Raw genomic sequence first — 25,773 nt, 5'->3', positions numbered from 1 at the left:
TGTTTGGTAGAGGTTACTGCACTAATTCGAACACAAATTCACGAATGCCCGTACCATCGTAGGGGGATAAGAAGCGTTGCAATGTTGTCATGGACGATTAAAATAGAATTCAGCTATTAGTTGTTGTCATTGTAATAATTGTTGTTGTTTACATACGCTGTTTACAAATTATATTGGTGTCGTTGGGATTACATAGACATGAACTTCATTATTATAATTATAATTTAAAAATTGTTATACTTTATTTCAAAGAGGGGAGTTCAAGTTACAAAAACAGCATTGTACTTTACATCAGAGCCCTTGGGAAGGACGTTATTCAAACAAAGAAGACACAAATGCAATACAATAGGATCAATATCATCACTGGGGAATAGTGAGTAGCACATTAATTTAAAAACCGATATATCTTCATTGGCTTGACCATGAAAGTTGACGAAACTTGCTATGTACATTGGAGATACAATGGATACATCATTATATAAAGTCATCAAGCATTTTTATTTCAGCAAATTCCTTATTTGCATATTTAATGGACTTTCCTAATTTGGGATATATCGGGATTCACTTTATCAAAGTTCTCAAAACATGCTATGTACATTGATGATACCAGGTTAAAACAGTATTGAAAGTCAATTCGCATTTTCACAGCATCTAATTTATAATTTGCATAGCTAATGAGCCTTCACCGTTTGGCATATACAGCTTGAAGGACTTGACCATAGGCAATTACACTTGCGATATAAAGTAATGATACAATAACAGCGCTAGCAGTCAAAGAATTTCGTATTTTGTCCGGTTAATTACATATTTGTATACTTAGTGACCTTTAAAATTAACCTGTGTTGAATATTGTTCATGATGTTGATTATAACACTTTCAATTGAGCTGAAACATATCGCAAAATTTTAAATCAATAGACAATTGCAATATATACTGAAACACGTGAACATTTTCAGTTAATGTCTGGTATTTATTCACATGTACTGTTCCTTTATTGCATGGTAAACGAGAGCGCTCTCACAGACGAGAACAGCAAATTAAAACATCCAAGAAATCACTTTAAAAAATACAAAAAAGAGACTCCCATAGGACAAGAGATATCTAAAACTGAAGATGAAAGAAAGACAAGAAGGCCAGATTTGACACTTTCTATTCTCGTTAAAGGGAAAAAGTCTCTCTTTTTGACCCTTCCATGAGATCAATAAAACATGGAATACTTGCATGGAGTCGCTCAGGGTACAAAATGAAGACGATACATGAATGCACACTATTTTTACTATTCAGACTTGCTTTCCTGTACCGCTAATTAAGATTTAATAACAAAAGCTTGCATGACGTCAAAACTTCATGTAGCAGTGCATCTTAAGCCATACATAGTGAGAGTTGTATGTGAATTTTTGAACTTGATTTTTTGGTACAAACTGTAAAAAGTTTCACTGAAGAGTAAATCTTGTCTGGCTGCAAGTAAAGTTTAGGCTGTGCACAGTTGACAGTGTTTCAGCAAGAACTAAAATAATACAGGTTAAAAAGGCTTTTCAAACAAAATCCGTAAAAAGGGCTCAAAAAAGCGACTTTGTCCTTTTAATGATAACTCTACCTGTCTGTACAGATTGAGCTAGCTTACCTTTCAGTACATGTACGAAATGATATCATTACGTCATCAAGACTCCACAATATTTTGTGATTAAAAACAAACTTCTAGGACACTTCCCTGCCTTTCAGAATCTCAGACTGGCTTCACCTTGCCAAGGAAACAGAAATATGTAGAAAAATTTCAATGTCCCTAAACTACGTGTCCTTAAAAATAAAATGCCCCAACAAAAAAGAAACAAAATATTGACAGTGAGTTTCAACAATTTATGTAGCTACAGAATATCATTGAGTATGTTCATCGTCTTTACTGCCTTTCGGTGGAAAGTGCTTTCCCGGTTTCTGTGGAAAGGAAAAAAACACATACAAGGATGGTAAATATGGTGGTTTCACTGAGGTTCGTAAGTAAGCTGTTTGATTTTCTGGGTTTCAATTTTCGTAATTAAATCGGTCAACAACCGAAAGAAAAAAGCTTTTAGTTTTTTATTGAACTCTGTCTTGTAGCGATAAAGCTGATTTCATAAATGTAAGTATTATAAACATAACGATGAAGCTCTATTAGTAATCACGAATACGGAAATATTAACTGCTCTTCTACAAGATTCTCATCGAGTCTTCTCTGAGCTTGATATGGACTACTTGGCACAGAAACTTGTTGAATAATTTTCAATGTTGCATTGCACAGTTACACTACCGACAAGTTCTTAAATTTCCTAAATCATATGTGCGTTTATGCAGACGATAAAGTTCTGATTAACAATATTTTGATTAGTTTTCAAAATGTTACAATGCACAAAGCGTAAGAAAGGTGACGTACCTTACGGTAGGGGACAGATATTCTGACTCTCAAACTTTTACGACACCATTTTGGTCTCCCATTTTCGGAGAATCATTTTCAAAATCATGGAGTAAATAAAGTTTTCACCGGCTTAATTTTATGAACATCGAAAAATTAATTATCACTTATATAGTTAACTCAGGGATGGCGGCCATTTTGAATTGCAAGAATCGGTATTAAGAGATGAAGAGAAAGTGGTAAATATATTATCAGAAGATACACATGGCTATTTCCCTCAGATCATTGTAAATGTTACTTAGCGGTAAAGCGGTATAACTTACCCAGTGTGGCCATTTCTGAATGTCCTTGAACAGCGCATCTCCCGGGCACTCTGTGCCATTCTTTGCTTGGCGATGACCATACAAAATGTAATCGGATGTCAGTTTATTCCTTGTAAAAGACATGGGTTCATAAATATGTTAGTGTGAGGGACGGTTGGCAAGGAAGAGAGACATTTAATATGACAGTGAAGCTACGTAAGCCAGGCAAGGGACGAAGGCAATAAAGCTATTAGCCTGGTAACAAAGACAAACTACTACTAAGATCAATCTGATCTCTTCTGTAGAACGTACACGAGTTATCTATTCAAACAATTTTATGTGTTATATTTTTTCTTTTAAGATTTTTTTTTTAAAATAGGAAACCAAAAAAAATAATTTATTTCAAAAAGTCCAGTTTAACAATTTACCATTTGGAGTACTGTCGTTGTTCGCTAAATGTAAAACTGCGACGCGTGGTCTAGAACTTCGCCCGATGAAGCCGAATACGATTTCTCGGGGTCAAAATTGAACAAGTATTCAATCTTTCTATTTTGACTTTTACATTAAGATAAATATAGCGAAAGCATAATAACGATAATAAAGTCGATATTAAAACATAAAATCAATCAAAGCAACTGCAATTCTTAATTGCTAAACGAATAATACATGACTAAACACTGGCATCAGCTGACCATTCCAAAAGACAGACACCTGGTCGATAGCAAAGCTGCTGCTGGGGGCGTCGTTCATGTTGCAGTAAAAACATCAGCTAATTTATATCTCGCGAGTTATAATTCGCTGTGAGAGTGTATTCATGTAGCTAGCGTTACGCCTACATGAAATTGCATATAAGAGTAATATCACACAACAACCAATAATTATTATGCAAACTAAAACATTTCGTATTTCGGGTGCTAGTGATTGGCTAAATACAAGATTGTAACTTAATCTCCTCTTCACTATACATTGTTACTGGATGTTGAAGTAGTTTATTCAGAAATATCTGTCGTACTGCAAATATCAAACGAAAAACTTACATCTCAACTGAATACTTCAAAAATGCCTGGGCGGTGTCAAGGGCGACTTGCTTGGGTGATACGTTGACGAAGTTACCCAATATACAAAGACCTGTAACAAAGAGAACACAGTATCCTAGTCATATTTCTTCCCAACACATACAGAACAAAAGTCCCAATTTTGAGTTAATTGTTACGGTAGAAATTTGACCTACCGATGGACTTATTGTTGTACCCAATAGTATGAGCGCCCTGGACATTCCAACCACGTCCTTCGTAAACACGTCCATCTTCACCGACGCAGAATGTATAACCTATATCCCACCACTTGCGGACGTCCATGTGAAAATTCTACAAGTTAACGGAAGTAACATTTTGTTTGCTTTTGACCAGATGATAAGAAATGCGTTTGTTTTACAAATTATCTATACCATAAAAATAAAAGTATTGAATTAATAGTCCTTTAAATTGAATTAAATCGCAAAAAATGAGAAGAAAAACCCCCGCGTCACCGCATCATTTTTGCAATATGTCTAGGATGAGAAACATACTTCTTATGTTTTTGCCTTACTATATTTTCATCATGGCAGCCATGTACACTCTTTTCTCAAACGTTACTGACGTTGTTGCAAGCTGTAATGGAGGTAAGCTGGCAAACAATAGACTACGCTGATCAATCCCATTGCTCTATGTGACAACGCGAAGGAAGGGGGCCTGATCTTTTGCTAAAGCCCCTCCTCCCTCCCCCCAATATTTTCTCCATATACGTCACAGAAAATTGTAAAAGGATTGAGTTCCTGTATGACTCTCATTACTGCAGAGCAATTCTCGTACGTGAAACAGCGCAGTCCTGCCGTATGATGTAAGATTACGTACGGCACCGGCATAGGCATGTATTCCCGTTTCGTAGGTGGTCTCGCTCCCCACTGCGATCGGTTCACAATCTCCACGGTCATACTGCTGGTGCTTGACGGTGGCTGTGACAACATCCAGGCTGCCCACAGTAATGTTAAACCTATCATGAACATGGCTGACTTTATTCTCGATCGAAAGAGACTGAGCAAATGATTGCAAACACTTCTTGTTTTGAAGTGTCACCGTACGTGTATTACTTCCGTGTTTTACTATTTATATTTCCGGGTCTACCTGTTGTTGATCACATTCAGCCTGTATTGACGTCGTCCCACTCTTTGATAAAACATAGGGCACAGGCGCTTGTGAAGTCGAGTGCACATTTGTGTAGTAAGAGTATACTGCACTACTTCGAACACAACTTCACGAGTGCCCGTACAATCGTGGGGGTCGGGGAGGGTATAAGAAGCGTTTTCATGTTGTCATGTTGTCATGCGCGATTCAAATAGAATTAAAGTGCAAGCAGCGTTGGCGGGGCCCAAGCGGATAACATGGTTGAAGATCTTGCACTAATGATATTATGTGCAAAATTCGATCTTGGAAAAGTATGATTTTAAACATCATCTCATAGTTACTGTACGTGTCAGTGGGAATTGCATGTTTTACGTAAAATCCAATATGGCGGCCAAATATGAAGGATGTAGCACTGTTGGTTAATGAGTTATGGACATATAGTCATATTTAAGGGCAAACATCATCGAGGTCACGTGACATTTTGTCAAAAAAATTGTAATGCTAAGTTATCCCTATATACCAAACATCAGACCTCTAGCTCTATTGGCTGGCTCAGAATTAGATATGCGCATAATTAATGAGGTACAGGATGTGGTGTCATAAGGTCTCCCATCATACCAAATATGAAGGGTGTAGCACTTGTGGTTACTGAGTTATGGACATATACGTATATTCAAGGTCAAAGGTCATCGAGGTCACGTGACATTTTGTCAAAAAATTGTATTGCTAAGTTATCCCTATATACCAAAAATCAGACCTCTAGCTCTATTGGCTGGCTCAGAATTAGATATGCGCATAATTAATGAGGTACAGGATGTGGTGTCATAAGGTCTCCCATCATACCAAATATGAAGGGTGTAGCACTTGTGGTTACTGAGTTATGGACATATACGTATATTAAAGGTCAAAGGTCATCGAGGTCACGTGATATTTTGTCAAAAAAATTGTATTGCTAAGTTATCCCTATATACCAAAAATCAGACCTCTAGCTCTATTGGCTGGCTCAGAATTAGATATGCGCATAATTAATGAGGTACAGGATGTGGTGTCATAAGGTCTCCCATCATACCAAATATGAAGGGTGTAGCACTTGTGGTTACTGAGTTATGGACATATACGTATATTCAAGGTCAAAGGTCATCAAGGTCACGTTATATTTTGTCAAAAAAATTGTATTGCTAAGTTATGCCTATATACCAAAAATCAGACCTCTAGCTCTATTGGCTTGCCCAGAATTAGATATGTGCATATTTAATGAGGTACCGGATATGGCACCATAAGGTCTCCCATCCTACCAAATATGAAGGATGCAGCATTTTGTTAAAAAAATTGTTTTTCGTAGTTATCCCTATATACCAAAATCTGACCTCTTGCTCTATTAGATTGCCCAGAATTAGATATGACTCTTACATAGGCCAGAATAAGCCATTTGTATAGCTTAGCTGCAGAGGTATAGGGGAGGTCAAAGGTCATTGAAAAATCAGAAAAATAATACTTTAAAAATTTTCTTCTCAAAACTGCCTGGTTAATTTCCTTGAAATTTATTATATGCATCTAGTAGTGTGGCCTATAAAGTTTGCGAAAAGATTTTGGTGTTAGTTCTGGAGAAGAAGTTTTTGAATGATTAAATTGCGATTTATTGAAAATCCAATGTGGCGGCCAAATCATGTGACCGATCCAAATGTCTTTCGCAAACTTAAAGAGATCACTCTAAGGATGACATGAGTAAAATTTCAGTTAAATCGGTGTGTTTGTTCTGGAGAAGAAGATTTTTAATGATTAAATTGCGATTTTCGTAAAATCCAAGATGGCGGCCAAATCATGTGACCGATCCAAACATCTTTTGCAAACTTGAAAGAGATCACTCTAAGGACGACATGAGCAAATTTCAGTTAATCGGTGTGTTTGTTCTGGAGGAGAACATTTTTAATGATTAAATTGCTATTTTCGTAAAATCCAAGATGGCGGCCAAATCACGTGACCGATCCAAACGTCTTTCGCAAACTTGAAAGAGATCACTCTAAAGATGACATGAGTAAAATTTCAGTTAAATCGGTGTGTTTGTTCTGGAGAAGAGATTTTTAATGATTAAATTGCGATTTTCGTAAAATCCAAGATGGCGGCCAAATCATGTGACCGATCCAAACGTCTTTCGCAAACTTGAAAGAGATCACTCTAAGGACGTTACATGAGAAATTTCAGTTAAATCGGTGTTTTGGTTCTGGAGAAGATTTTTAATGATTAAATTGCGATTTTCGTAAAATCCAAGATGGCGGCCAAATCACGTGACCAATCCAAACGTCTTTCGCAAACTTGAAAGAGATCACTCTAAGGATGACATGAGTAAAATTTCAGTTAAATCGGTGTGTTTGTTCTGGAGAAGAAGATTTTTAATGATTAAATTGCGATTTTCGTAAAATCCAAGATGGCGGCCAAATCATGTGACCGATCCAAATGTCTTTCGCAAACTTGAAAGAGATCACTCTAAGGACGACATGAGCAAAATTTCAGTTAAATCGGTGTGTTTGTTCTGGAGAAGAAGATTTTTAATGATTAAATTGCGATTTTCGTAAAATCCAAGATGGCGGCCAAATCATGTGACCGATCCAAATGTCTTTCGCAAACTTGAAAGAGATCACTCTAAGGACGACATGAGCAAAATTTCAGTTAAATCGGTGTGTTGGTTCTGGAGAAGAAGATTTTTAATGATTAAATTGCGATTTTCGTAAAATCCAAGATGGCGGCCAAATCACGTGACCAATCCAAACGTCTTTCGCAAACTTGAAAGAGATCACTCTAAGGATGACATGAGTAAAATTTCAGTTTAATCGGTGTGTTGGTTCTGGAGAAGAAGATTTTTAATGATTAAATTGCGATTTTCGTAAAATCCAAGATGGCGGCCAAATCACGTGACCGATCCAAATGTCTTTCGCAAACTTGAAAGAGATCACTCTAAGGATGACATGAGTAAAATTTCAGTTAAATCGATGTGTTGGTTCTGGAGAAGAAGATTTTTAATGATTAAATTGCGATTTTCGTAAAATCCAAGATGGCGGCCAAATCACGTGACCGATCCAAACTTCTTTCGCAAACTTGAAAGAGATCACTCTAAGGATGCCATGAGTAAAATTTCAGCTAAATCTGTATGTTGGTTCTGGAGAAGAAGATTTTTGAAATTAAATCGGTATTTTTCGAAAATCCAATATGGCCGCCAGGTCATGTGACCAATCGAAATTTGTATACCCAGGTGCACGAGATCTCATAGGTACCTATTAGCCCTGCAAGTTTCAGAAGTTTGCGGTAAGCGGTGTTTGAGTTCTAGGTCGACAAAAAAAGAGCGGAAGAAGAAGAAGTAGAAGAAGAAGAAGAAGAAGAAGAAAGTTGAACTCCTATAAAACCAATAGGGGCCCAGCCGGTTGGCTTGGGCCCCTAATTAAGGTATTTGTTGTTGTCATTGTTAGGGGCCCAAGCCAACCGGCTGGGCCCCTATTGGTTTTATAGGAGTTCAACTTTCTTCTTCTTCTACTACTTCTTCTTCTTCTTCTTCTTCCGCTCTTTTTTTGTCGACCTAGAACTCAAACACCGCTTACCGCAAACTTCTGAAACTTGCAGGGCTAATAGGTACTTATGAGATCTCGTGCACCTGGGTATACAAATTTCGATTGGTCACGTGACCTGGCGGCCATATTGGATTTTCGAAAAATACCGATTTAATTTTAAAAATCTTCTTCTCCAGAACCAACATACAGATGTAGCTGAAATTTTACTCATGGCATCCTGAGAGTGATCTCTTTCAAGTTTGCGAAAGATGTTTGGATCGGTCACGTGATTTGACCGCCATCTTGGATTTTACGAAAATCGCAATTTAATCATTAAAAATCTTCTTCTCCAGAACCAACATGCAGATTTAGCTGACATTTTACTCATGTCATCCTTAGAGTGATCTCTTTCAAGTTTGCGAAAGACTTTTGGATCGGTCACGTGATTTGGCCGCCATCTTGGATTTTACGAAAATCGCAATTTAATCATTAAAAATCTTCTTCTCCAGAACCAACACACCGATTTAACTGAAATTTTACTCATGTCATCCTTAGAGTGATCTCTTTCAAGTTTGCGAAAGACGTTTGGATCGGTCACGTGATTTGGCCGCCATCTTGGATTTTACGAAAATCGCAATTTAATCATTAAAAATCTTCTTCTCCAGAACAAACACACCGATTTAACTTAAATTTTACTCATGTCATCCTTAGAGTGATCTGTTTCAAGTTTGCGAAAGACATTTGGATTGGTCACATGATTTGGCCGCCATCTTGGATTTTACGAAAATCGCAATTTAATCATTAAAAATGTTCTCCTCCAGAACAAACACACCGATTTAACTGAAATTTTGCTCATGTCATCCTTAGAGTGATCTCTTTCAAGTTTGCGAAAGACGTTTGGATCGGTCACATGATTTGGCCGCCATCTTGGATTTTACGAAATCGCAATTTAATCATTAAAAATCTTCTTCTCCAGAACAAACACACCGATTTAACTGAAGTATTACTCATGTCATCCTTAGAGTGATCTGTTTCAAGTTTGCGAAAGACATTTGGATTGGTCACATGATTTGGCCACCATCTTGGATTTTACGAAAATCGCAATTTAATCATTAAAAATCTTCTTCTCCAGAACAAACACACCGATTTAACTGAAATTTTACTCATGTCATCCTTAGAGTGATCTCTTTTAAGTTTGCGAAAGACATTTGGATCGGTCGCATGATTTGGCCGCCACATTGGATTTTCGAAAAATCGCAATTTAATCATTCAAAAACTTCTTCTCCAGAACTAACACCAAAATCTTTTCGCAAACTTAATAGGCCACACTACTAGATGCTATATAATAAATTCAAGGAAATTAACCAGGCAGTTTTTCAGAAGAAAATTTTTAAAGTATTATTTTTCTGATTTTTCAATGACCTTTGACCTCCCCTATACCTCTGCAGCTAAGCTATACAAATGGCTTATTCTGGCCTATGTAAGAGTCATATCTAATTCTGGGCAATCTAATAGAGCAAAAGGTCAGATTTTTGGTATATAGGGATAACTACGAAAAACAATTTTTTTAACAAAATGTCACATGACTTCGATGACCTTTGACCTCAAATATACATATACGTCCATAACTTAGGAACCACAAGTGCTACATCCTTCATATTTGGTAGGATGGGAGACCTTATGGTGCCATATCCGGTACCTCATTAAATATGCACATATCTAATTTTGGGCAAGCCAATAGAGCTAGAGGTCTGATTTTTGGTATATAGGCATAGCTTAGCAATACAATTTTTTTGACAAATTGTCATGTGACCTCAATGACCTTTGACCTTAAATATACGTATATGTTCATAACTAAGTAACCACAAGTGCTACACCCTTCATATTTGGTATGATGGGAGACCTTATGACACCACATCCTGTACCTCATTAATTATGCGCATATCTAATTCTGAGCCAGCCAATAGAGCTAGAGGTCTTATTTTTGGTATATAGGGATAACTTAGCAATACAATTTTTTTGACAAAATATCACGTGACCTCGATGACCTTTGACCTTGAATATACGTATATGTCAATAACTCAGTAACCATAAGTGCTACATCCTCCATATTTGGTATGATGGGAGACCTTATGACACCACATCCTGTACCTCATTAATTATGCGCATATCTAATTCTCAGCCAGCCAATAGAGCTAAAGGTCTGATTTTTGGTATATAGGGATAACTTAGCAATACAATTTTTTTGACATAATGTCGCGTGACCTCGATGACCTTTGACCTTGAATATACGTATATGTCCATAACTCAGTAACCACAAGTGCTACAGCCTTCATATTTGGTATGATGGGAGACCTTATGACACCACATCCTGTACCTCATTAATTATGCGCATATCTAATTCTGAGCCAGCCAATAGAGCTAGTGGTCTGATTTTTGGTATATAGGGATAACTAAGCAATACAATTTTTTTGACAAATATCACGTGACCTCGATGACCTTTGACCTTGAATATACGTATATGTCAATAACTCAGTAACCATAAGTGCTACATCCTCCATATTTGGTATGATGGGAGACCTTATGACACCACATCCTGTACCTCATTAATTATGCGCATATCTAATTCTGAGCCAGCCAATAGAGCTAAAGGTCTGATTTTTGGTATATAGGGATAACTTAGCAATACAATTTTTTTGACATAATGTCACGTGACCTCGATGACCTTTGACCTTGAATATACGTATATGTCCATAACTCAGTAACCACAAGTGCTACAGCCTTCATATTTGGTATGATGGGAGACCTTATGACACCACATCCTGTACCTCATTAATTATGCGCATATCTAATTCTGAGCCAGCCAATAGAGCTAGAGGTCTTATTTTTGGTATAAAGGGATAACTAAGCTTTACAATTTTTTTGACAAAATGTCACGTGACCTCGATGACCTTTGCCCTTAAATATGAGTATATGTCCATAACTCAGTAACCACAAGTGCTACATCCTTCATATTTCGCCGCCATATTGGATTTTACGTAAAACATGCAATTCCCACTGACACGTACAGTAACTATGAGATGATTTTCAAAATCATACTTTTCTAAGATCGAATTTTGCACATAATATCATTAGTGCAAGATCTTTCAACCATGTTATCCGCTTGGGCCCCGCCAACGCTGCTTGCAGCTTTAATTATAATTGTTGTTGTTTAGATACGCATTTACAAATTATATTGGTGTCGATGGGATTACATGGACAAGAACTTCATTATTAGGGGCCCAAGCCAACCGGCTGGGCCCCTATTGGTTTTATAGGAGTTCAACTTTCTTCTTCTTCTACTTCTTCTTCTTCTTCTTCCGCTCTTTTTTTGTCGACCTAGAACTCAAACACCGCTTACCGCAAACTTCTGAAACTTGCAGGGCTAATAGGTACCTATGAGATCTCGTGCACCTGGGTATACAAATTTCGATTGGTCACGTGACCTGGCGGCCATATTGGATTTTCGAAAAATACCGATTTAATTTTAAAAATCTTCTTCTCAAGAACCAACATACAGATTTAGCTGAAATTTTACTCATGTCATCCTTAGAGTGATCTCTTTCAAGTTTGCAAAAGACGTTTGGATCGGTCACGTGATTTGGCCGCCATCTTGGATTTTACGAAAATCGCAATTTAATCATTAAAAATCTTCTTCTCCAGAACCAACACACCAATTAAACTGAAATTTTACTCATGTCATCCTTAGAGTGATCTCTTTCAAGTTTGCGAAAGACGTTTGGATCGGTCACGTGATTTGGCCGCCATCTTGGATTTTACTAAAATCGCAATTTAATCATTAAAAATCTTCTTCTCCAGAACCAACACACCGATTTACCTGAAATTTTACTCATGTCATCCTTGGAGTAATCTCTTTCAAGTTTGCGAAAGACGTTTGGATCGGTCACGTGATTTGGCCGCCATCTTGGATTTTACGAAAATCGCAATTTAATCATTAAAAATCTTCTTCTCCAGAACCAACACACCGATTAAACTGAAATTTTACTCATGTCATCCTTAGAGTGATCTCTTTCAAGTTTGCGAAAGACGTTTGGATCGGTCACGTGATTTGGCCGCCATCTTGGATTTTACTAAAATCGCAATTTAATCATTAAAAATCTTCTTCTCCAGAACAAACACACCGGTTTACCTGAAATTTTACTCATGTCATTCTTGGAGTGATCTCTTTCAAGTTTGCGAAAGACGTTTGGATCAGTCACGTGATTTGGCCGCCATCTTGGATTTTACGAAAATCGCATTTTAATCATTAAAATCTTCTTCTCCAGAACAACACACCGATTAAACTGAAATTTTACTCATGTCATCCTTAGAGTGATCTCTTTCAAGTTTGCGAAAGACGTTTGGATCGGTCACGTGATTTGGCCGCCATCTTGGATTTTACGAAAATCGCAATTTAATCATTAAAAATCTTCTTCTCCAGAACCAACACACCAATTAAACTGAAATTTTACTCATGTCATCCTTAGAGTGATCTCTTTCAAGTTTGCGAAAGACGTTTGGATCGGTCACGTGATTTGGCCGCCATCTTGGATTTTACGAAAATCGCAATTTAATCATTAAAAATCTTCTTCTCCAGAACCAACACACCAATTAAACTGAAATTTTACTCATGTCATCCTTAGAGTGATCTCTTTCAAGTTTGCGAAAGACGTTTGGATCGGTCACGTGATTTGGCTGCCATCTTGGATTTTACGAAAATCGCAATTTAATCATTAAAAATCTTCTTCTCCAGAACCAACACACCGATTTAACTGAAATTTTACTCATGTCATCCTTAGAGTGATCTCTTTCAAGTTTGCGAAAGACGTTTTGATCGGTCACGCTCAAGTAAGTTAATGCATGGGTGTTTGTACCCATCAAGCCCAAAAGTAAGAAAATGATCAGTTATCTTTAAAAACCACGCGATTTGATTGATATTTGGCCTAATTATTGGAATTATTAAATTCTTTAAAATTAATGTCTGCCTAAATCTTGACGAGTTGAGTCACGTGACCAAATCTGATATTTTCCCGCCAAAATTTATGTCTTTATTAATTTTAATATTCCAACCGTAACCCGTTAAATTTTCTTGATTTTCTCTGCACTTTTGGAAACAACATCTATCATATTCTTTCAAAAATACATGGCACTCATGAAACTCTATCTATACTTCTTTCTAATATTCAAAATATTCATGTAAAACGTCAAAAATATTGTATTTGTTGTTTTTTGTGAAGAAATGTTATTCAAAATTCAATAATTTTGCATCTGCCACTAGTTCCAACACAAGTTCCTATCCCATTTTACATTAATTGGTCATAATATTTTAAATATTTTGATGTTTAACGGTTGGAATATTCAGTTATTTGCAATATACAATTTTGGCGGGAAAATAATAGATAATGGTCACGTGATCTGACTTAGGTAATATATTATGATAAATTTCAACTTAATCAAATGCAAAACATATTTTTGGCAATTTTCAGAATTTTCTGACCAGGTCTGATTAAAAAGTATGTTCAAACTGATTTTACATGTATGTATGCCTATGCCCATGCATTAACATACCTGAGCGTGATTTGGCCGCCATCTTGGATTTTACGAAAATCGCAATTTAATCATTAAAAATCTTCTTCTCCAGAACCAACACACCAATTAAACTGAAATTTTACTCATGTCATCCTTAGAGTGATCTCTTTTAAGTTTGCGAAAGACGTTTGGATCGGTCACGTGATTTGGCCGCCATCTTGGATTTTACGAAAATCGCAATTTAATCATTAAAAATCAGAACCAACACACCGATTAAACTGAAATTTTACTCATGTCATCCTTAGAGTGATCTCTTTTAAGTTTGCGAAAGACATTTGGATCGGTCACATGATTTGGCCGCCACATTGGATTTTCGAAAAATCGCAATTTTATCATTCAAAAACTTCTTCTCCAGAACTAACACCAAAATCTTTTCGCAAACTTTATAGGCCATACTACTAGATGCTATATAATAAATTTCAAGGAAATTAACCAGGCAGTTTTTGAGAAGAAAATTTTTAAAGTATTATTTTATTATTTTTCAATGACCTTTGACCTCACCTATACCTCTGCAGCTAAGCTATACAATGGCTTATTCTGGCCTATGTAAGAGTCATATCTAATTCTGGGCAATCCAATAGAGCAAGAGGTCAGATTTTTGGTATATAGGGATAACTACAAAAAACAATTTTTTAACAAAATGTCACATGACTTCGATGACCTTTGACCTTAAATATACATATACGTCCATAACTTAGGAACCACAAGTGCTACATCCTTCATATTTGGTAGGATGGGAGACCTTATGGTGCCATATCCGGTACCTCATTAAATATGCACATATCTAATTCTGGGCAAGCCAATAGAGCTAGAGGTCTGATTTTTGGTATATAGGCATAACTTAGCAATACAATTTTTTTGACAAAATGTCACGTGACCTCGATGACCTTTGACCATGAATATACGTATATGTCCATAACTCAGTAACCACAAGTGCTACAGCCTTCATATTTGGTATGATGGGAGACCTTATGACACCACATCCTGTACCTCATTAATTATGCGCATATCTAATTCTCAGCCAGCTAATAGGGCTTAAGGTCTGATTTTTGGTATATAGGGATAACTTAGCAATACAATTTTTTTGACAAAATGTCACGTGACCTCGATGACCTTTGACCTTGAATATACGTATATGTCAATAACTCAGTAACCACAAGTGCTACACCCTTCATATTTGGTATGATGGGAGACCTTATGACACCACATCCTGTACCTCATTAATTATGCGCATATCTAATTCTGAGCCAGTCAATAGAGCTAAAGGTCTGATTTTTGGTATATAGGGATAACTTAGCAATACAATTTTTTTGACAAAATGTCACGTGACCTTCATGACCTTTGACCTTGAATATACGTATATGTCCATAACTCAGTAACCACAAGTGCTACACCCTTCATATTTGGTATGATGGGAGACCTCATGACACCACATCCTGTACCTCATTAATTATGCGCATATCTAATTCTGAGCCAGCCAATAGAGCTAGAGGTCTGATTTTTGGTATATAGGGATAACTTAGCATTACAATTTTTTTGACAAAATGTCACATGACCTCGATGACCTTTGCCCTTAAATATGAGTATATGTCAATATTCAGTAACAACAAGTGCTACACCTTTCATTTTTGGCCGCCATATTGGTTTTACGTAAAAAATGCAATTCCCACTGACACGTACAGTAACTATGAGATGATGTTCAAAATAATACTTTTCCAAGATCGAATTTTGCACATAATATCATTAGTGCAAGATCTTTCAACCATGTTATCTGCTTGGGCCCCGCCAACGCTGCTTGCAGCTTTAATTATATTATAATTTCAAATGTTATACTTTATTTCGAAGAGGGTAGTCTGGGTTTCAAAAAAGCATTGTTCTTTACATCAGAGCCAAAAAATTGATTTGTTTGTGGTCACCGCCCGCATCACTTCAAAGTGTACACGTCAACTTGTTTTTCCTGTTTCTCATTTGCCCCTGTGGAAAGAGGGGAAAATGTATCAAAGTCCACTAAACCTAAAAAAAATGAAAACGAATCGAGTCGCCGCATCATTTTTGCCACACGTCAATGACCAGAAACACACCAATTATTTTTTGGCCTTAGGACGTTATTCAAACAAAGAAGACACTAATGCAATACAATAGGATGAATATCATCACTGGGGAATGGTGAGTAGCACACTAATTCAAAAACCGGAGACATGAAAATGGCCGAAGGTTAATAAAGTAAAGAACATTCAAAGTTTGATTAATGAATTTATTGTGGAGAAAATTACACAACTGGATTTTAAATATTGCAAACTCCCAATTCATTAAATAGCAAGAGGAATATCACTCCAATTAAGTATAGTTATTAAGTATAGTATATATATATAAGTATAATCTCGAGTATTGTGTGCCCTCGGCGTCGTTCATACAGTATTCCCTACGTCTCACACAAGGGATGCCAGTTCGACAGCCTGCCAGTTCACACGTGTTGTACATATATATGTGAATGACAACAGTCTTCAAATTATATATTAATAGCAAAACCCAATGAATTTTGAGCCCCTCCGCCTACGCCTCGAGTAAGACAATTTTGAATAAAGGTTGGTTTCAGTGCTTTGTTAGTAGACTTTGATGGCGTTCGGGTTTTCGGGGTTTACTTCCTCATATTGAAATCGAAAATTCCATAAATGTCAATTATTCAGATAGACCCTTCGATTTACGCAAGGGGTTGAGGTCATTATGCTAAAGACTTCAGGACCATATTGTAAAACTAATCGAGAGTTCTCCGATATTGTTTTAGGCATGGATATTGCCTTTTAAGGTAGTACGCCCCTCGAACATGAAAGATTTAAGATGTTGCTCAAACTTTCCTCCAGGGGACTCTAAACCAATAATTTCAAAATCAGCAACAAAAATCAGGGGCCACCTTGCAAATTATGGAACAAGTAAACAAAATACCGAAAATCTTTGAAATTTTGAAATTTAGTAATGCAGCTATCCATATGTTTACTCGCGGAGTGAAAGCTTCGAAATGAGTCTATACAGTATAAAACAGCACACCGGCAAAGCATTGTAAACATTGGAGATAGTAGGATTCTAACAGCATTCTTTTGCTGTAAGCCTATAGGGTCTCTGTTGAAAGGGTCGCATTTCATAATGAATGAATTCGGATTATCATATATTGAAAAACTAATTGAGGATGTTAGGTAATTATTGCATTTCATACTCGGGATACAGGTCATCAATCACCTCAATATAAACCAGATATGAACTGAAAATGCTCACGTGTGTCACTATTATATTGAAGTTGTGTCCAAATTTTAAACTTTTGCCACATGTTTTCAACTTCATTGAAAGTGTTACGATCAACGTCATGAACAATATTCACCATAGATTCATTCTAAAGGTCACTAAGTATACAAATATGTAATTAGCTGAGATAAAAATACTACATTTCTTTGACTGCTGTCATTGTTCACCACTTTATATTGCAAGTATCCCTAATCCCTTTATATATCCCTAATTAGGAAAGTTCATTAAACATGCAAATAAGGAATTGGCTGAAATAAAAATGCTTGGCGACTTTGAATAATGTTGTATCGAAGTATCTTCAACGTACATAGCAAGTTTTGTCAACTTTGGTCAAGTCAATCAAGATATATATCCTTAATTAAGAAAGTTTCTTATATATGAAAATTAGGAATCGGCTGAAGTAAATATGTTTAATTACTTTCAATAATGTTGTATCATGGTACCTTTACTGTACATAGCAAGTTTCGACAACTTAGATGGAGTCTATCAAATATATATCCCTAACAAAAAAGTGTATTAAATATGCAAATTAGGAATCGGCTGAAGTAAATTGTTTAGTAACTTTCACTAATGTTGTATCAAAGTATCTTGAATGTACATAGCAAGTTTCGTCAACTTTGATGGAGTCCATTCAGATATATATCCCTAATTAGGAAAAGTAATTAAATATGCTAATTAGCAATTATCTTTCTTGTCACCCCTTGATACCTTTCATGGCTGATACATCTTGGTTGATCAATATTTGTAGCAAATCTCATAAAATTGTGTGCAGTCGTTCTCAATGTATATCCGTTTTTTTCCAAAATCCGTAATTACGCAAATTAGCAAAAAAAATAAGCAAGCCATACCCACCAAAAACTAATCAATTCTTGTTATTTGCAAACTAAATCTGTGTACCAGATTTGACTCTGATCTGTTTTTGAGATATACAGCCAACAGACAGACAGAGACAGGCAGCCAGACAGATGGACAGACATCGCTGCGACATTAGTCCACGTGTGTGAACACGTCAGCTGAAATTGAGGGCTCTCTGCTTAGTATGCCGGGCACATGTAATGTATGTTTTTTTCAGGTTCAGCACGGTTACTCTAGAGTAACTGTGGGTTCAGGGTCTTGTTGCAGTTGAAATAATTATGGCAACTATTTCAGCGGCGGTTGGTCAAGTATGTACACATAATGAGGAAACGATTGTAGTTTCACTTCAAGGGGCGGAGGAGCATTCTTGACGTTTGCTATCATGATTTTGTGAATGACCCAAATTGTGGGACGAACTCTCGCCTTCCTAAGAGAACTCTTCATTTTTGTGCTTTTAGATTTTTTCTCGTTATGGCTCCCTATCAATGTTCTTATAAATACAATCATAGAAATAATCATTATAGTTAGAACGGCTGCAATTCGTGATAGCATTCATGACAAGCAGCGATTGGGAAAATATGAAGATAATCTGTTATACCCAGGCTGGTGCGTTCGTTGTTTACTTTGTCAAAGTTAATCCGGTGATAATCTGGTGACAGCGTCCAAAAATTAGTAAGTTACCCTTGCTTGCCTTGGCGCACTAGGAAATCAAATGCATCAGATAACAGACGCAACACGGTGACCAAACTTCGCGTAAGATTGTCAAAGGACAAATTTAAGAAATAGTGAAGGAGGAAAAGAAGTCTTTACAAAACCAGTGCTAAGACTGATGAGACCAAGTCACCAATGGTTGGTAGTATAAATCTTTATTGCCAATACATATCATAGTCAAACGTATTAAAATAAAGAAACCTGTGCTGAGACTAAGATGCCCCTTCCCCTGCCTCTACCCTCTGGGATGGACATTCAGAAGCCCTCTATGCATATATATGACAACAAATTAAAGACCTTAGGCACGATATTTCGTTGATTTTGTTAATTTATCTTGTTAATATTATCTTTCTCGCGCTGCTTTCCAGTAAAAAACCAGAAATACATGTCTCTGGATCTCAGGCAGAGAGATATTTGTACTGCGCATTCTTTTAACCAGTAGGGGTCGTTGTTTACAAACATATGCACGATATTTTGCATTTTCATGTCAGCTAAATTATAATTTGGTTATCTAATGAGCTTTCACAGTTTGGCATATATGCCTGAAGGACTTGACTAAAGGCAATTACACTTGCTATATAAAGTGGTGATACAATGACAGCAGTCAAAGAAGTTTAGTGTAGTATTTCTATAATCGCATATTTATATAGTTAATGACATTTGTTCATGGTGTTGATCATAATGCTTTCAACCAAGTTGCAAACCTCTCCCAAAATTTTAAATTCATAGCCAATTGCAATATATACTGAAACACGTGAGCATTTTCAGTTAGTATGTTGTATTTATTTACGTGTAGCCTACTATTCATTTATTGCATGGTAATCGAGAGCACTGCCATAGGTAGCCTCTGATAGACGAGAAAAGCAAATTAAAACATCCTAGAAATCACTTCTAAAAATACAAAAAAGAGACTCCCATAGGACAAGAGATATCTAAAACTGAAGATGAAAGAAAGACAAGAAGGCCAGATTTGACACTTTCTATTCTCGTTAAAGGGAAAAAGCCTCTCTTTTTGACCCTTCTATGAGATCAATAAAACATGGAATACTCGCATGGAGTCACTCAGGGTACAAAATTAATGATGACTGTACATAAATGCAAACGTGTCAAAAACTACCCCTTGCTAAATGCAAACAAATATTTTCGTAGTCAGATTTGCCTTACTCTACCGCTTATTCAGATTTCATTACAAAAGCTTGCATCACGTCAAACTTTATGTAGCAGTGTATGTTCAGCCATGCATGGTGAGAGTTGTACGTGAATTTTTGAACTGATTTTTTGGTACACACCGTAAAAAGTTTCACTGAAGAGTAAATCTTGTCTGACTGCGAGCAAAGTTTAGGTTGTGCACAGTTGTCCAGTATTTCAGCAAGAAGTCAAATAATACAAATAAAAAGGCTTTTCAAACAAAATCCGTGAAAAGGGCTTAAAAAAGCGACTTTGTCCTTTCAATGATAACTCTACCTGTCTGTACAGATTGAGCTAGCTTACCTTTCAGTACATGTACGGGTTGATATCATTACGTCATCAAGACTCCACAAAATTCTGTGATTAAAAACAAACTACTAGCACACTTCCCTGCCTTCCAAAATCTCTGACTACCTTCACATTGCCAAGAAAACAGAAATATGCTAGAAAAATTTCAATGTCCCTGAAGTACGTGTCCTTAAAAAATAAAATGCCCCGACTTGAAAGAAACAAAATATTGACAGTGAGTTTATTAAAAAAAATTTGTAACTGCAGAATATCATTGAATATATTCATCTCCTTCACTGCCTTTCGGTGGAAAGTGCTTTCCAGGTTTCTGTGGAGGAAAATAACAAAACACATATATACAAGTACAGTTATGTAAGTAAAAATTTTTGTGAGTTTGAATTTTCGTAAATCATGCCGTTCAACAACCGAAAGGAAAAGCTCTTATTTTTGGCTTGAACTCTATCTTGTAACTATAAATCTGATTTCATAAATGAAACTATTATAAACATAACAATGACGCTCTATTAGTAATCACGAATACAGAAATATTAACGGCTCTTCAAAAATATTGAAGGCAAGACCAACCTGATGAATGTGTAGGACAAAGTTTCAATGGACTGACTTGGCACAGAAACTTGTTGAATAATTACACAGTTTTGCATTGCACAATTACTCTACTGTCTGGTTCTCAAATTTGTGATAATCATATGTGCGGTTGTGCAGGCAATAAAGTTCTCATAATGTTCAACACTGCACAAAGCGTAAGAACGGTAACGTACGTTACGGTAGTGACAGATATTCTGGACTGTCAAACTTTTAAGAAACCTTTTTGGTTTACCATTTGCAGAGATTCATTTTGGAAATAATGGCGTAAATAAATTTTTCACCTGCTTAATTTTGTAAACCGAAAAATTAATATTCCCTATATAGTTAACACAGGGATGGCGGCTATTTTGAATTGCAATAATCGGTATTTAGAGATTGAGAAAAAGTGATGAATATACTATCAGAAGGTAGAGCTACTTTCCTTCTAATCATTGTAAATGTTACTTCATTTTAGTGGTATAACTTACCCAATGTGGCCATTTCTGGATGTCCTTGAACAGCGCATCACCAGGACACTCTGTGCCATTCTTTGCTTGGCGATGACCATATAAGATGTAATCGGGTGCCAGTTTATTCCTTGTTAGAGACATGGTTCATAAATATGTTAGTGTGACTGTAAAGCTACGTAAGCTAGGTAAAGGACAAAGGAAATAAGCCAGTAACAAAGACAAACTATTAAGGTATATCTCTCCTCTTCTGTAGAACGTGCGCACGAGTCATATAATATTATGTTGCATTTTTTTCTTTTAAGAATTTTTGTTAAAAAAAGGAAAAAATATAACTGTTCTCATTCAAAATCTAGTCTAGTAATTTACCATTCGGGGTAGTGTCGTGGTTCGCTAAATGTAAAACTGCGACGCGCGGCTTAGGACTTTGCCCGATGAAGCCGAAGACGATGACAGTTCCCGGGTTAAAATCTGAACAAGTGTTTAATCTTTCCATTTCGACTAAAATTACATTAAAATAAATATAGCGAACGCATAATATAGACAATAAAGCTAACATTAGAACACGAAATCAATCAAAGCAACTGCACTTCTTAATTGTTAAACGAATAATACATGATTAAACACTGGCACCAGCTGAACCGCCGCTGGGGGCGTCGTTCATGTTTCTGTCATAACATCAAGTAATTTATATCCCGCGAGTTATATTTCGCTATGAGTGTATATTCATGTAGCTAGCGTTTCGCGTAAATGAAATTGCATATTAGAGTAAAATCAAACAACAACCAATTATAAAAAATTAAACATTTCGTTTTTCGGGTGCTGGCGAGTGGCTAAATACAAGATTGTAAGTAAATATCTTCTTCACTATATATAGTCACTGGATGTTGAAGAAGTTTATTTAGAAACATTTCACTGCAAATATCAAACAAAAAACTTACATCTCAACTGAATATTTCAAAAATGCCTGGGCGGCGTCAAGAGCGACTTGCTTGGGTGATACGTTGACGAAGTTACCCAATATACAAAGACCTGTAACAAAGAGAACACAGTCACAGTATCCTAGTCATATTTCTTCCCAACACATACATACAAAAGTCCCAATTTTTAGTTTTTTGTTATCGTAGAAATTTGACCTACCGATGGATTTGTTATTTTACCCAATAGTGTGTCTGCCCTGGACATTCCAACCACGTCCTTCGTAAACACGTCCATCTTCACCGACGCAGAATGTATAGCCTATATCCGACCACTTCCGGTCGTCCATATGAAAATTCTGCAAGTTAATGGCGGTAACATTTTGTTTGCTTTTGACCAGGTGATAAGAAATGCATTCATTTTACAGAATATCTTTGACATAAAAATATAATTATTGAATTAATAGTCCTTTAAATTGAGAGAAATCGCAAGAAAGTAGTGTGGCAATCAAGCACTGCCAAATTATAATAATCATAAACGCCAAAGGACTGGACAACTCGATCTGGATGGTCAAAAATCGGTCAATATCTAGCAAAATTTGTTTTAATATGTTCAGCCATGCTGATTTCAAATGACCAAAAGTGCCTGTATGACGGTCAGCTTTAAAAAAATATAGAAATTTGGAAAACAAAATGTAAAATCCGACAGAAAAAATTAGTTAAATCATAGACCTTCGAAAAACACTAGTTATAGATTCACTTGGCCTTTGGCAGACTCGGACAAACGACTGTTTTGGGAGACACGAAAGCCCGAGGACCTTGGGAAAACAAACGCATGCTGTTGCCCGAATATTGCCCGTCAATATGTGTTTTGTAACACACCGCATCCAATTTTCTTCATGAAAATCCGGGACGTTTCAGCTATACCTTTAGTGGCATATGACCTATGCGCACAGCTTCCTGCACGCAATTAACAATGATCATAAGTTAAAGAGGCCGATTTGGGTCCTGAGAATGGAAAGGTTATGATATTTCGCCACATTACAATGCTTATTTAGTCAATCTGAAAGTTTTAACATTCGTGTAATTTGCTTGGCAAGTTGTTCCAAAAGTTTCTGTTCTAGATGCATGTATCAGAGGAGGTGCAGACAGAACAAAGACAATGTTTACTCTTCCCAATAGGGTTTCTACACAGTTTTAATATGGTTGTGCGATGTTGAAATCTCATCACTTAAGTCTTATCTGGTGTATGAGCAAAATGTAAACATTTTTTAGTGTTGTGTATTCCAGTCGGCGATATCTACTGTTTATGACAAATCAAGTAAAGTTTGCTTTGCGCCTGATATTTGTGAACACAGAAACTACAGTGCAGGGTGACCATCAAAAAAATTAATCACAGAAGAGAGAACATTAAATCATCCTGTGTCTTGTACTCGACTACTAGGATTTTATGACAAAGACTTCTGATGCTTTGTGATTTATATAAGCAACAAGTGCAGCTAAAGCAACTTTGGAAACAACTTCACAAATCAATCACACAAGTGATATTACATATTATTGCCTGAATACATGGGTTAATGTGCCCGAGAGCAGGTGGCAATTTGCCCGACACAAGGAGGGCAAATTGTCTCCTGCTGCGAGAGCACATAAACCCATGTATTCAGGCAATAATATTTTTATTACATGCCTCTTCACAGTTAACGCTTTATGACATTTAGTGACATGCAGGGCATTCTCAAGCAATTTTACCGTTATCGACTAGCAACAAACAGATTTTAACGAAAGTCAAAATAGTAGTGTGCGCATGGATATTTTACATCTGGCGTTAAGCGTCTACCTTGACGTCGAAAACGTCGAAGGGCTTCACCGGACCGGGTAACTATGGAAACCGGTCCGCACATCCTTCACATAGCCCGCTAATTCCCCGGATGTTCCTATTCAAATCAGTACTGGTTTTCACTCACATCGAGGCATGTAATAAAACATTAACATCAACTTCAGTGTTCCTAATGTAGTTTGAAAAAAAAGGAAGAAGACACAGTATTGTAACATAGAGTTCAACAATATGAGAGAAGAGTAGTGTGCATGTTTTGTCTACAGATTTGTATACAAGTGCGTCATAAATGTAAATGGAGAGGGAGTGTGACATATAATGATTGTCAATTTCTATACAAGTATTAGCTTACATTTTGCTGTATTTTGCTGTGTCAGTTGGATGTTCAGAGTAAAAAATCGTGTAATGTTTTGTAAAATTCTAGTCCAACATCTTTAAAATTTAATGTGCAGGTATCTATGCTGACTGCTTTCTGTTCTGTGCAAAAGATGGTGAAATTTGCTCAATACTTTCTTACTGTAGTGATAAAAGTCAAGATAGAATTATGTTTCAGTTATGTCCATATTGTAAAAATAGGTGCACTGGACTGTTAAATTACAACATTGTTGACTAGGCCAAGAAAAATAAACGTTAGTTTCTCATCCTCGGGCGTGCGTCGATTCAGATCCACCGCGTCAACCTTTTTTCCTGCTCAAGAGGAAATAAAATGAAAAAAAAATGCAAAAATACGCGACGATAGTGCATAACACAGAGCTGTATGAAACAGAACTGTGAACAAAATAACTGACACTAACATTCCATTCAGAACTGTACACACTGTTATATTAAGGTGTCAAAAGTGTGCATTACCGCATTAAAAGTCACACGGCAGAACTGTTGCCATACAAAAATACTAAAGCAACACTGCTGTGCATTATCTCTGCGTGATGTTTTTTGCGCGTTGTTGGTTGAACAATAAAAAAAAATGAGAAGAAAACCCCCCGCGTCACCGCATCATTTTTGCAATATGTCTAGGATGAGAAACATACTTCTTATGTTTTTGCCTTACTATATTTTCATCATGGCAGCCATGTACACTCTTTTCTCAAACGTTACTGACGTTGTTGCAAGCTGTAATGGAGGTAAGCTGGCAAACAATAGACTACGCTGATCAATCAGATTGCTCCATATCACAACTCGGAGGAAGTGAGCCTGATCGTTTGCTAAAGCCCCCCCCCCTCCCTCCCTCAATATTTTCTCCAATATGTCACAGAAAATTGCAAAAGGATTGAGTACCTGTATGCCTCTCATTACTGCAGAGCAATTCTCGTACGTGAAACAGCGCTTTCCTGCCGTATGATGTAAGATTACGTACGGCACAGGCATAGGTATGTATTCCCGTTTCGTAGGTGGTCTCGCTCCCCACTGCGATCGGTTCACAATCTCCACGGTCGTACTGCTGGTGCTTGACGGCGGCTGTGACAACATCCAGGCTGCCCACAGTAATGTTAAACCTATCATGAACATGGCTGACTTTATTCTCGATCGAAAGAGACTGAGCAAATGATTGCAAACACTTCTTGTTTTGAAGTGTCACCGTACGTGTATTACTTCCGTGTTTTAGTATTTATATTT

General features: G+C 36.7%; 1 protein-coding gene across 4 annotated transcripts; it reads right to left on the bottom strand.

The window, feature by feature from the left end:
- Positions 1 to 156: 156 nt before the first annotated feature.
- Positions 157 to 25,773, bottom strand: LOC139144030 (peptidoglycan-recognition protein SC2-like). 4 transcript variants are annotated; one of them, XM_070714676.1, is made up of 5 exons: positions 4,504 to 4,815; positions 3,920 to 4,057; positions 3,726 to 3,816; positions 2,710 to 2,818; positions 157 to 1,932 (listed from the first exon to the last, which is right to left on the bottom strand). In XM_070714676.1, the coding sequence occupies exons 1-5, from the start codon at positions 4,730 to 4,732 to the stop codon at positions 1,876 to 1,878; spliced, it is 624 nt and encodes a 207-aa protein (XP_070570777.1). In that variant the 5' UTR covers positions 4,733 to 4,815; the 3' UTR covers positions 157 to 1,875. The 4 variants fall into 4 exon arrangements, 2 of the variants coding, with proteins under 2 accessions (XP_070570777.1, XP_070570776.1); XM_070714675.1 differs by lacking the exon at positions 4,504 to 4,815 and adding an exon at positions 25,435 to 25,748 and having other exon boundaries at positions 160 to 1,932; positions 3,920 to 4,055; XR_011554719.1 differs by lacking the exons at positions 2,710 to 2,818; positions 3,726 to 3,816; positions 3,920 to 4,057; positions 4,504 to 4,815 and adding exons at positions 21,430 to 21,538; positions 22,350 to 22,440; positions 22,549 to 22,684; positions 25,435 to 25,748 and having other exon boundaries at positions 407 to 1,932.

This window comes from Ptychodera flava, chromosome 11 (genome assembly GCF_041260155.1).
Source record: "Ptychodera flava strain L36383 chromosome 11, AS_Pfla_20210202, whole genome shotgun sequence".
Classification (NCBI taxonomy): Eukaryota; Metazoa; Hemichordata; class Enteropneusta; family Ptychoderidae; genus Ptychodera; species Ptychodera flava.
The sequence above is the reverse complement of the archived record's forward strand: the minus strand, read 5'-3'. Positions and strand labels throughout refer to the sequence as shown.

Bases quoted from the DNA above. Each gene is read 5' to 3' on its own strand.
- LOC139144030 (XM_070714675.1), bottom strand. From the start codon at position 25,665: ATGTTCATGATAGGTTTAACATTACTGTGGGCAGCCTGGATGTTGTCA. The intron at 3,817-3,919 runs GTAGGTCAAATT...TCTTTGTTACAG, and splicing joins GTACAACAATAAGTCCATCG to GTCTTTGTATATTGGGTAAC. The intron at 2,819-3,725 runs GTAAGTTTTTCG...GTCTTTTACAAG, and splicing joins TTGAAGTATTCAGTTGAGAT to GAATAAACTGACATCCGATT.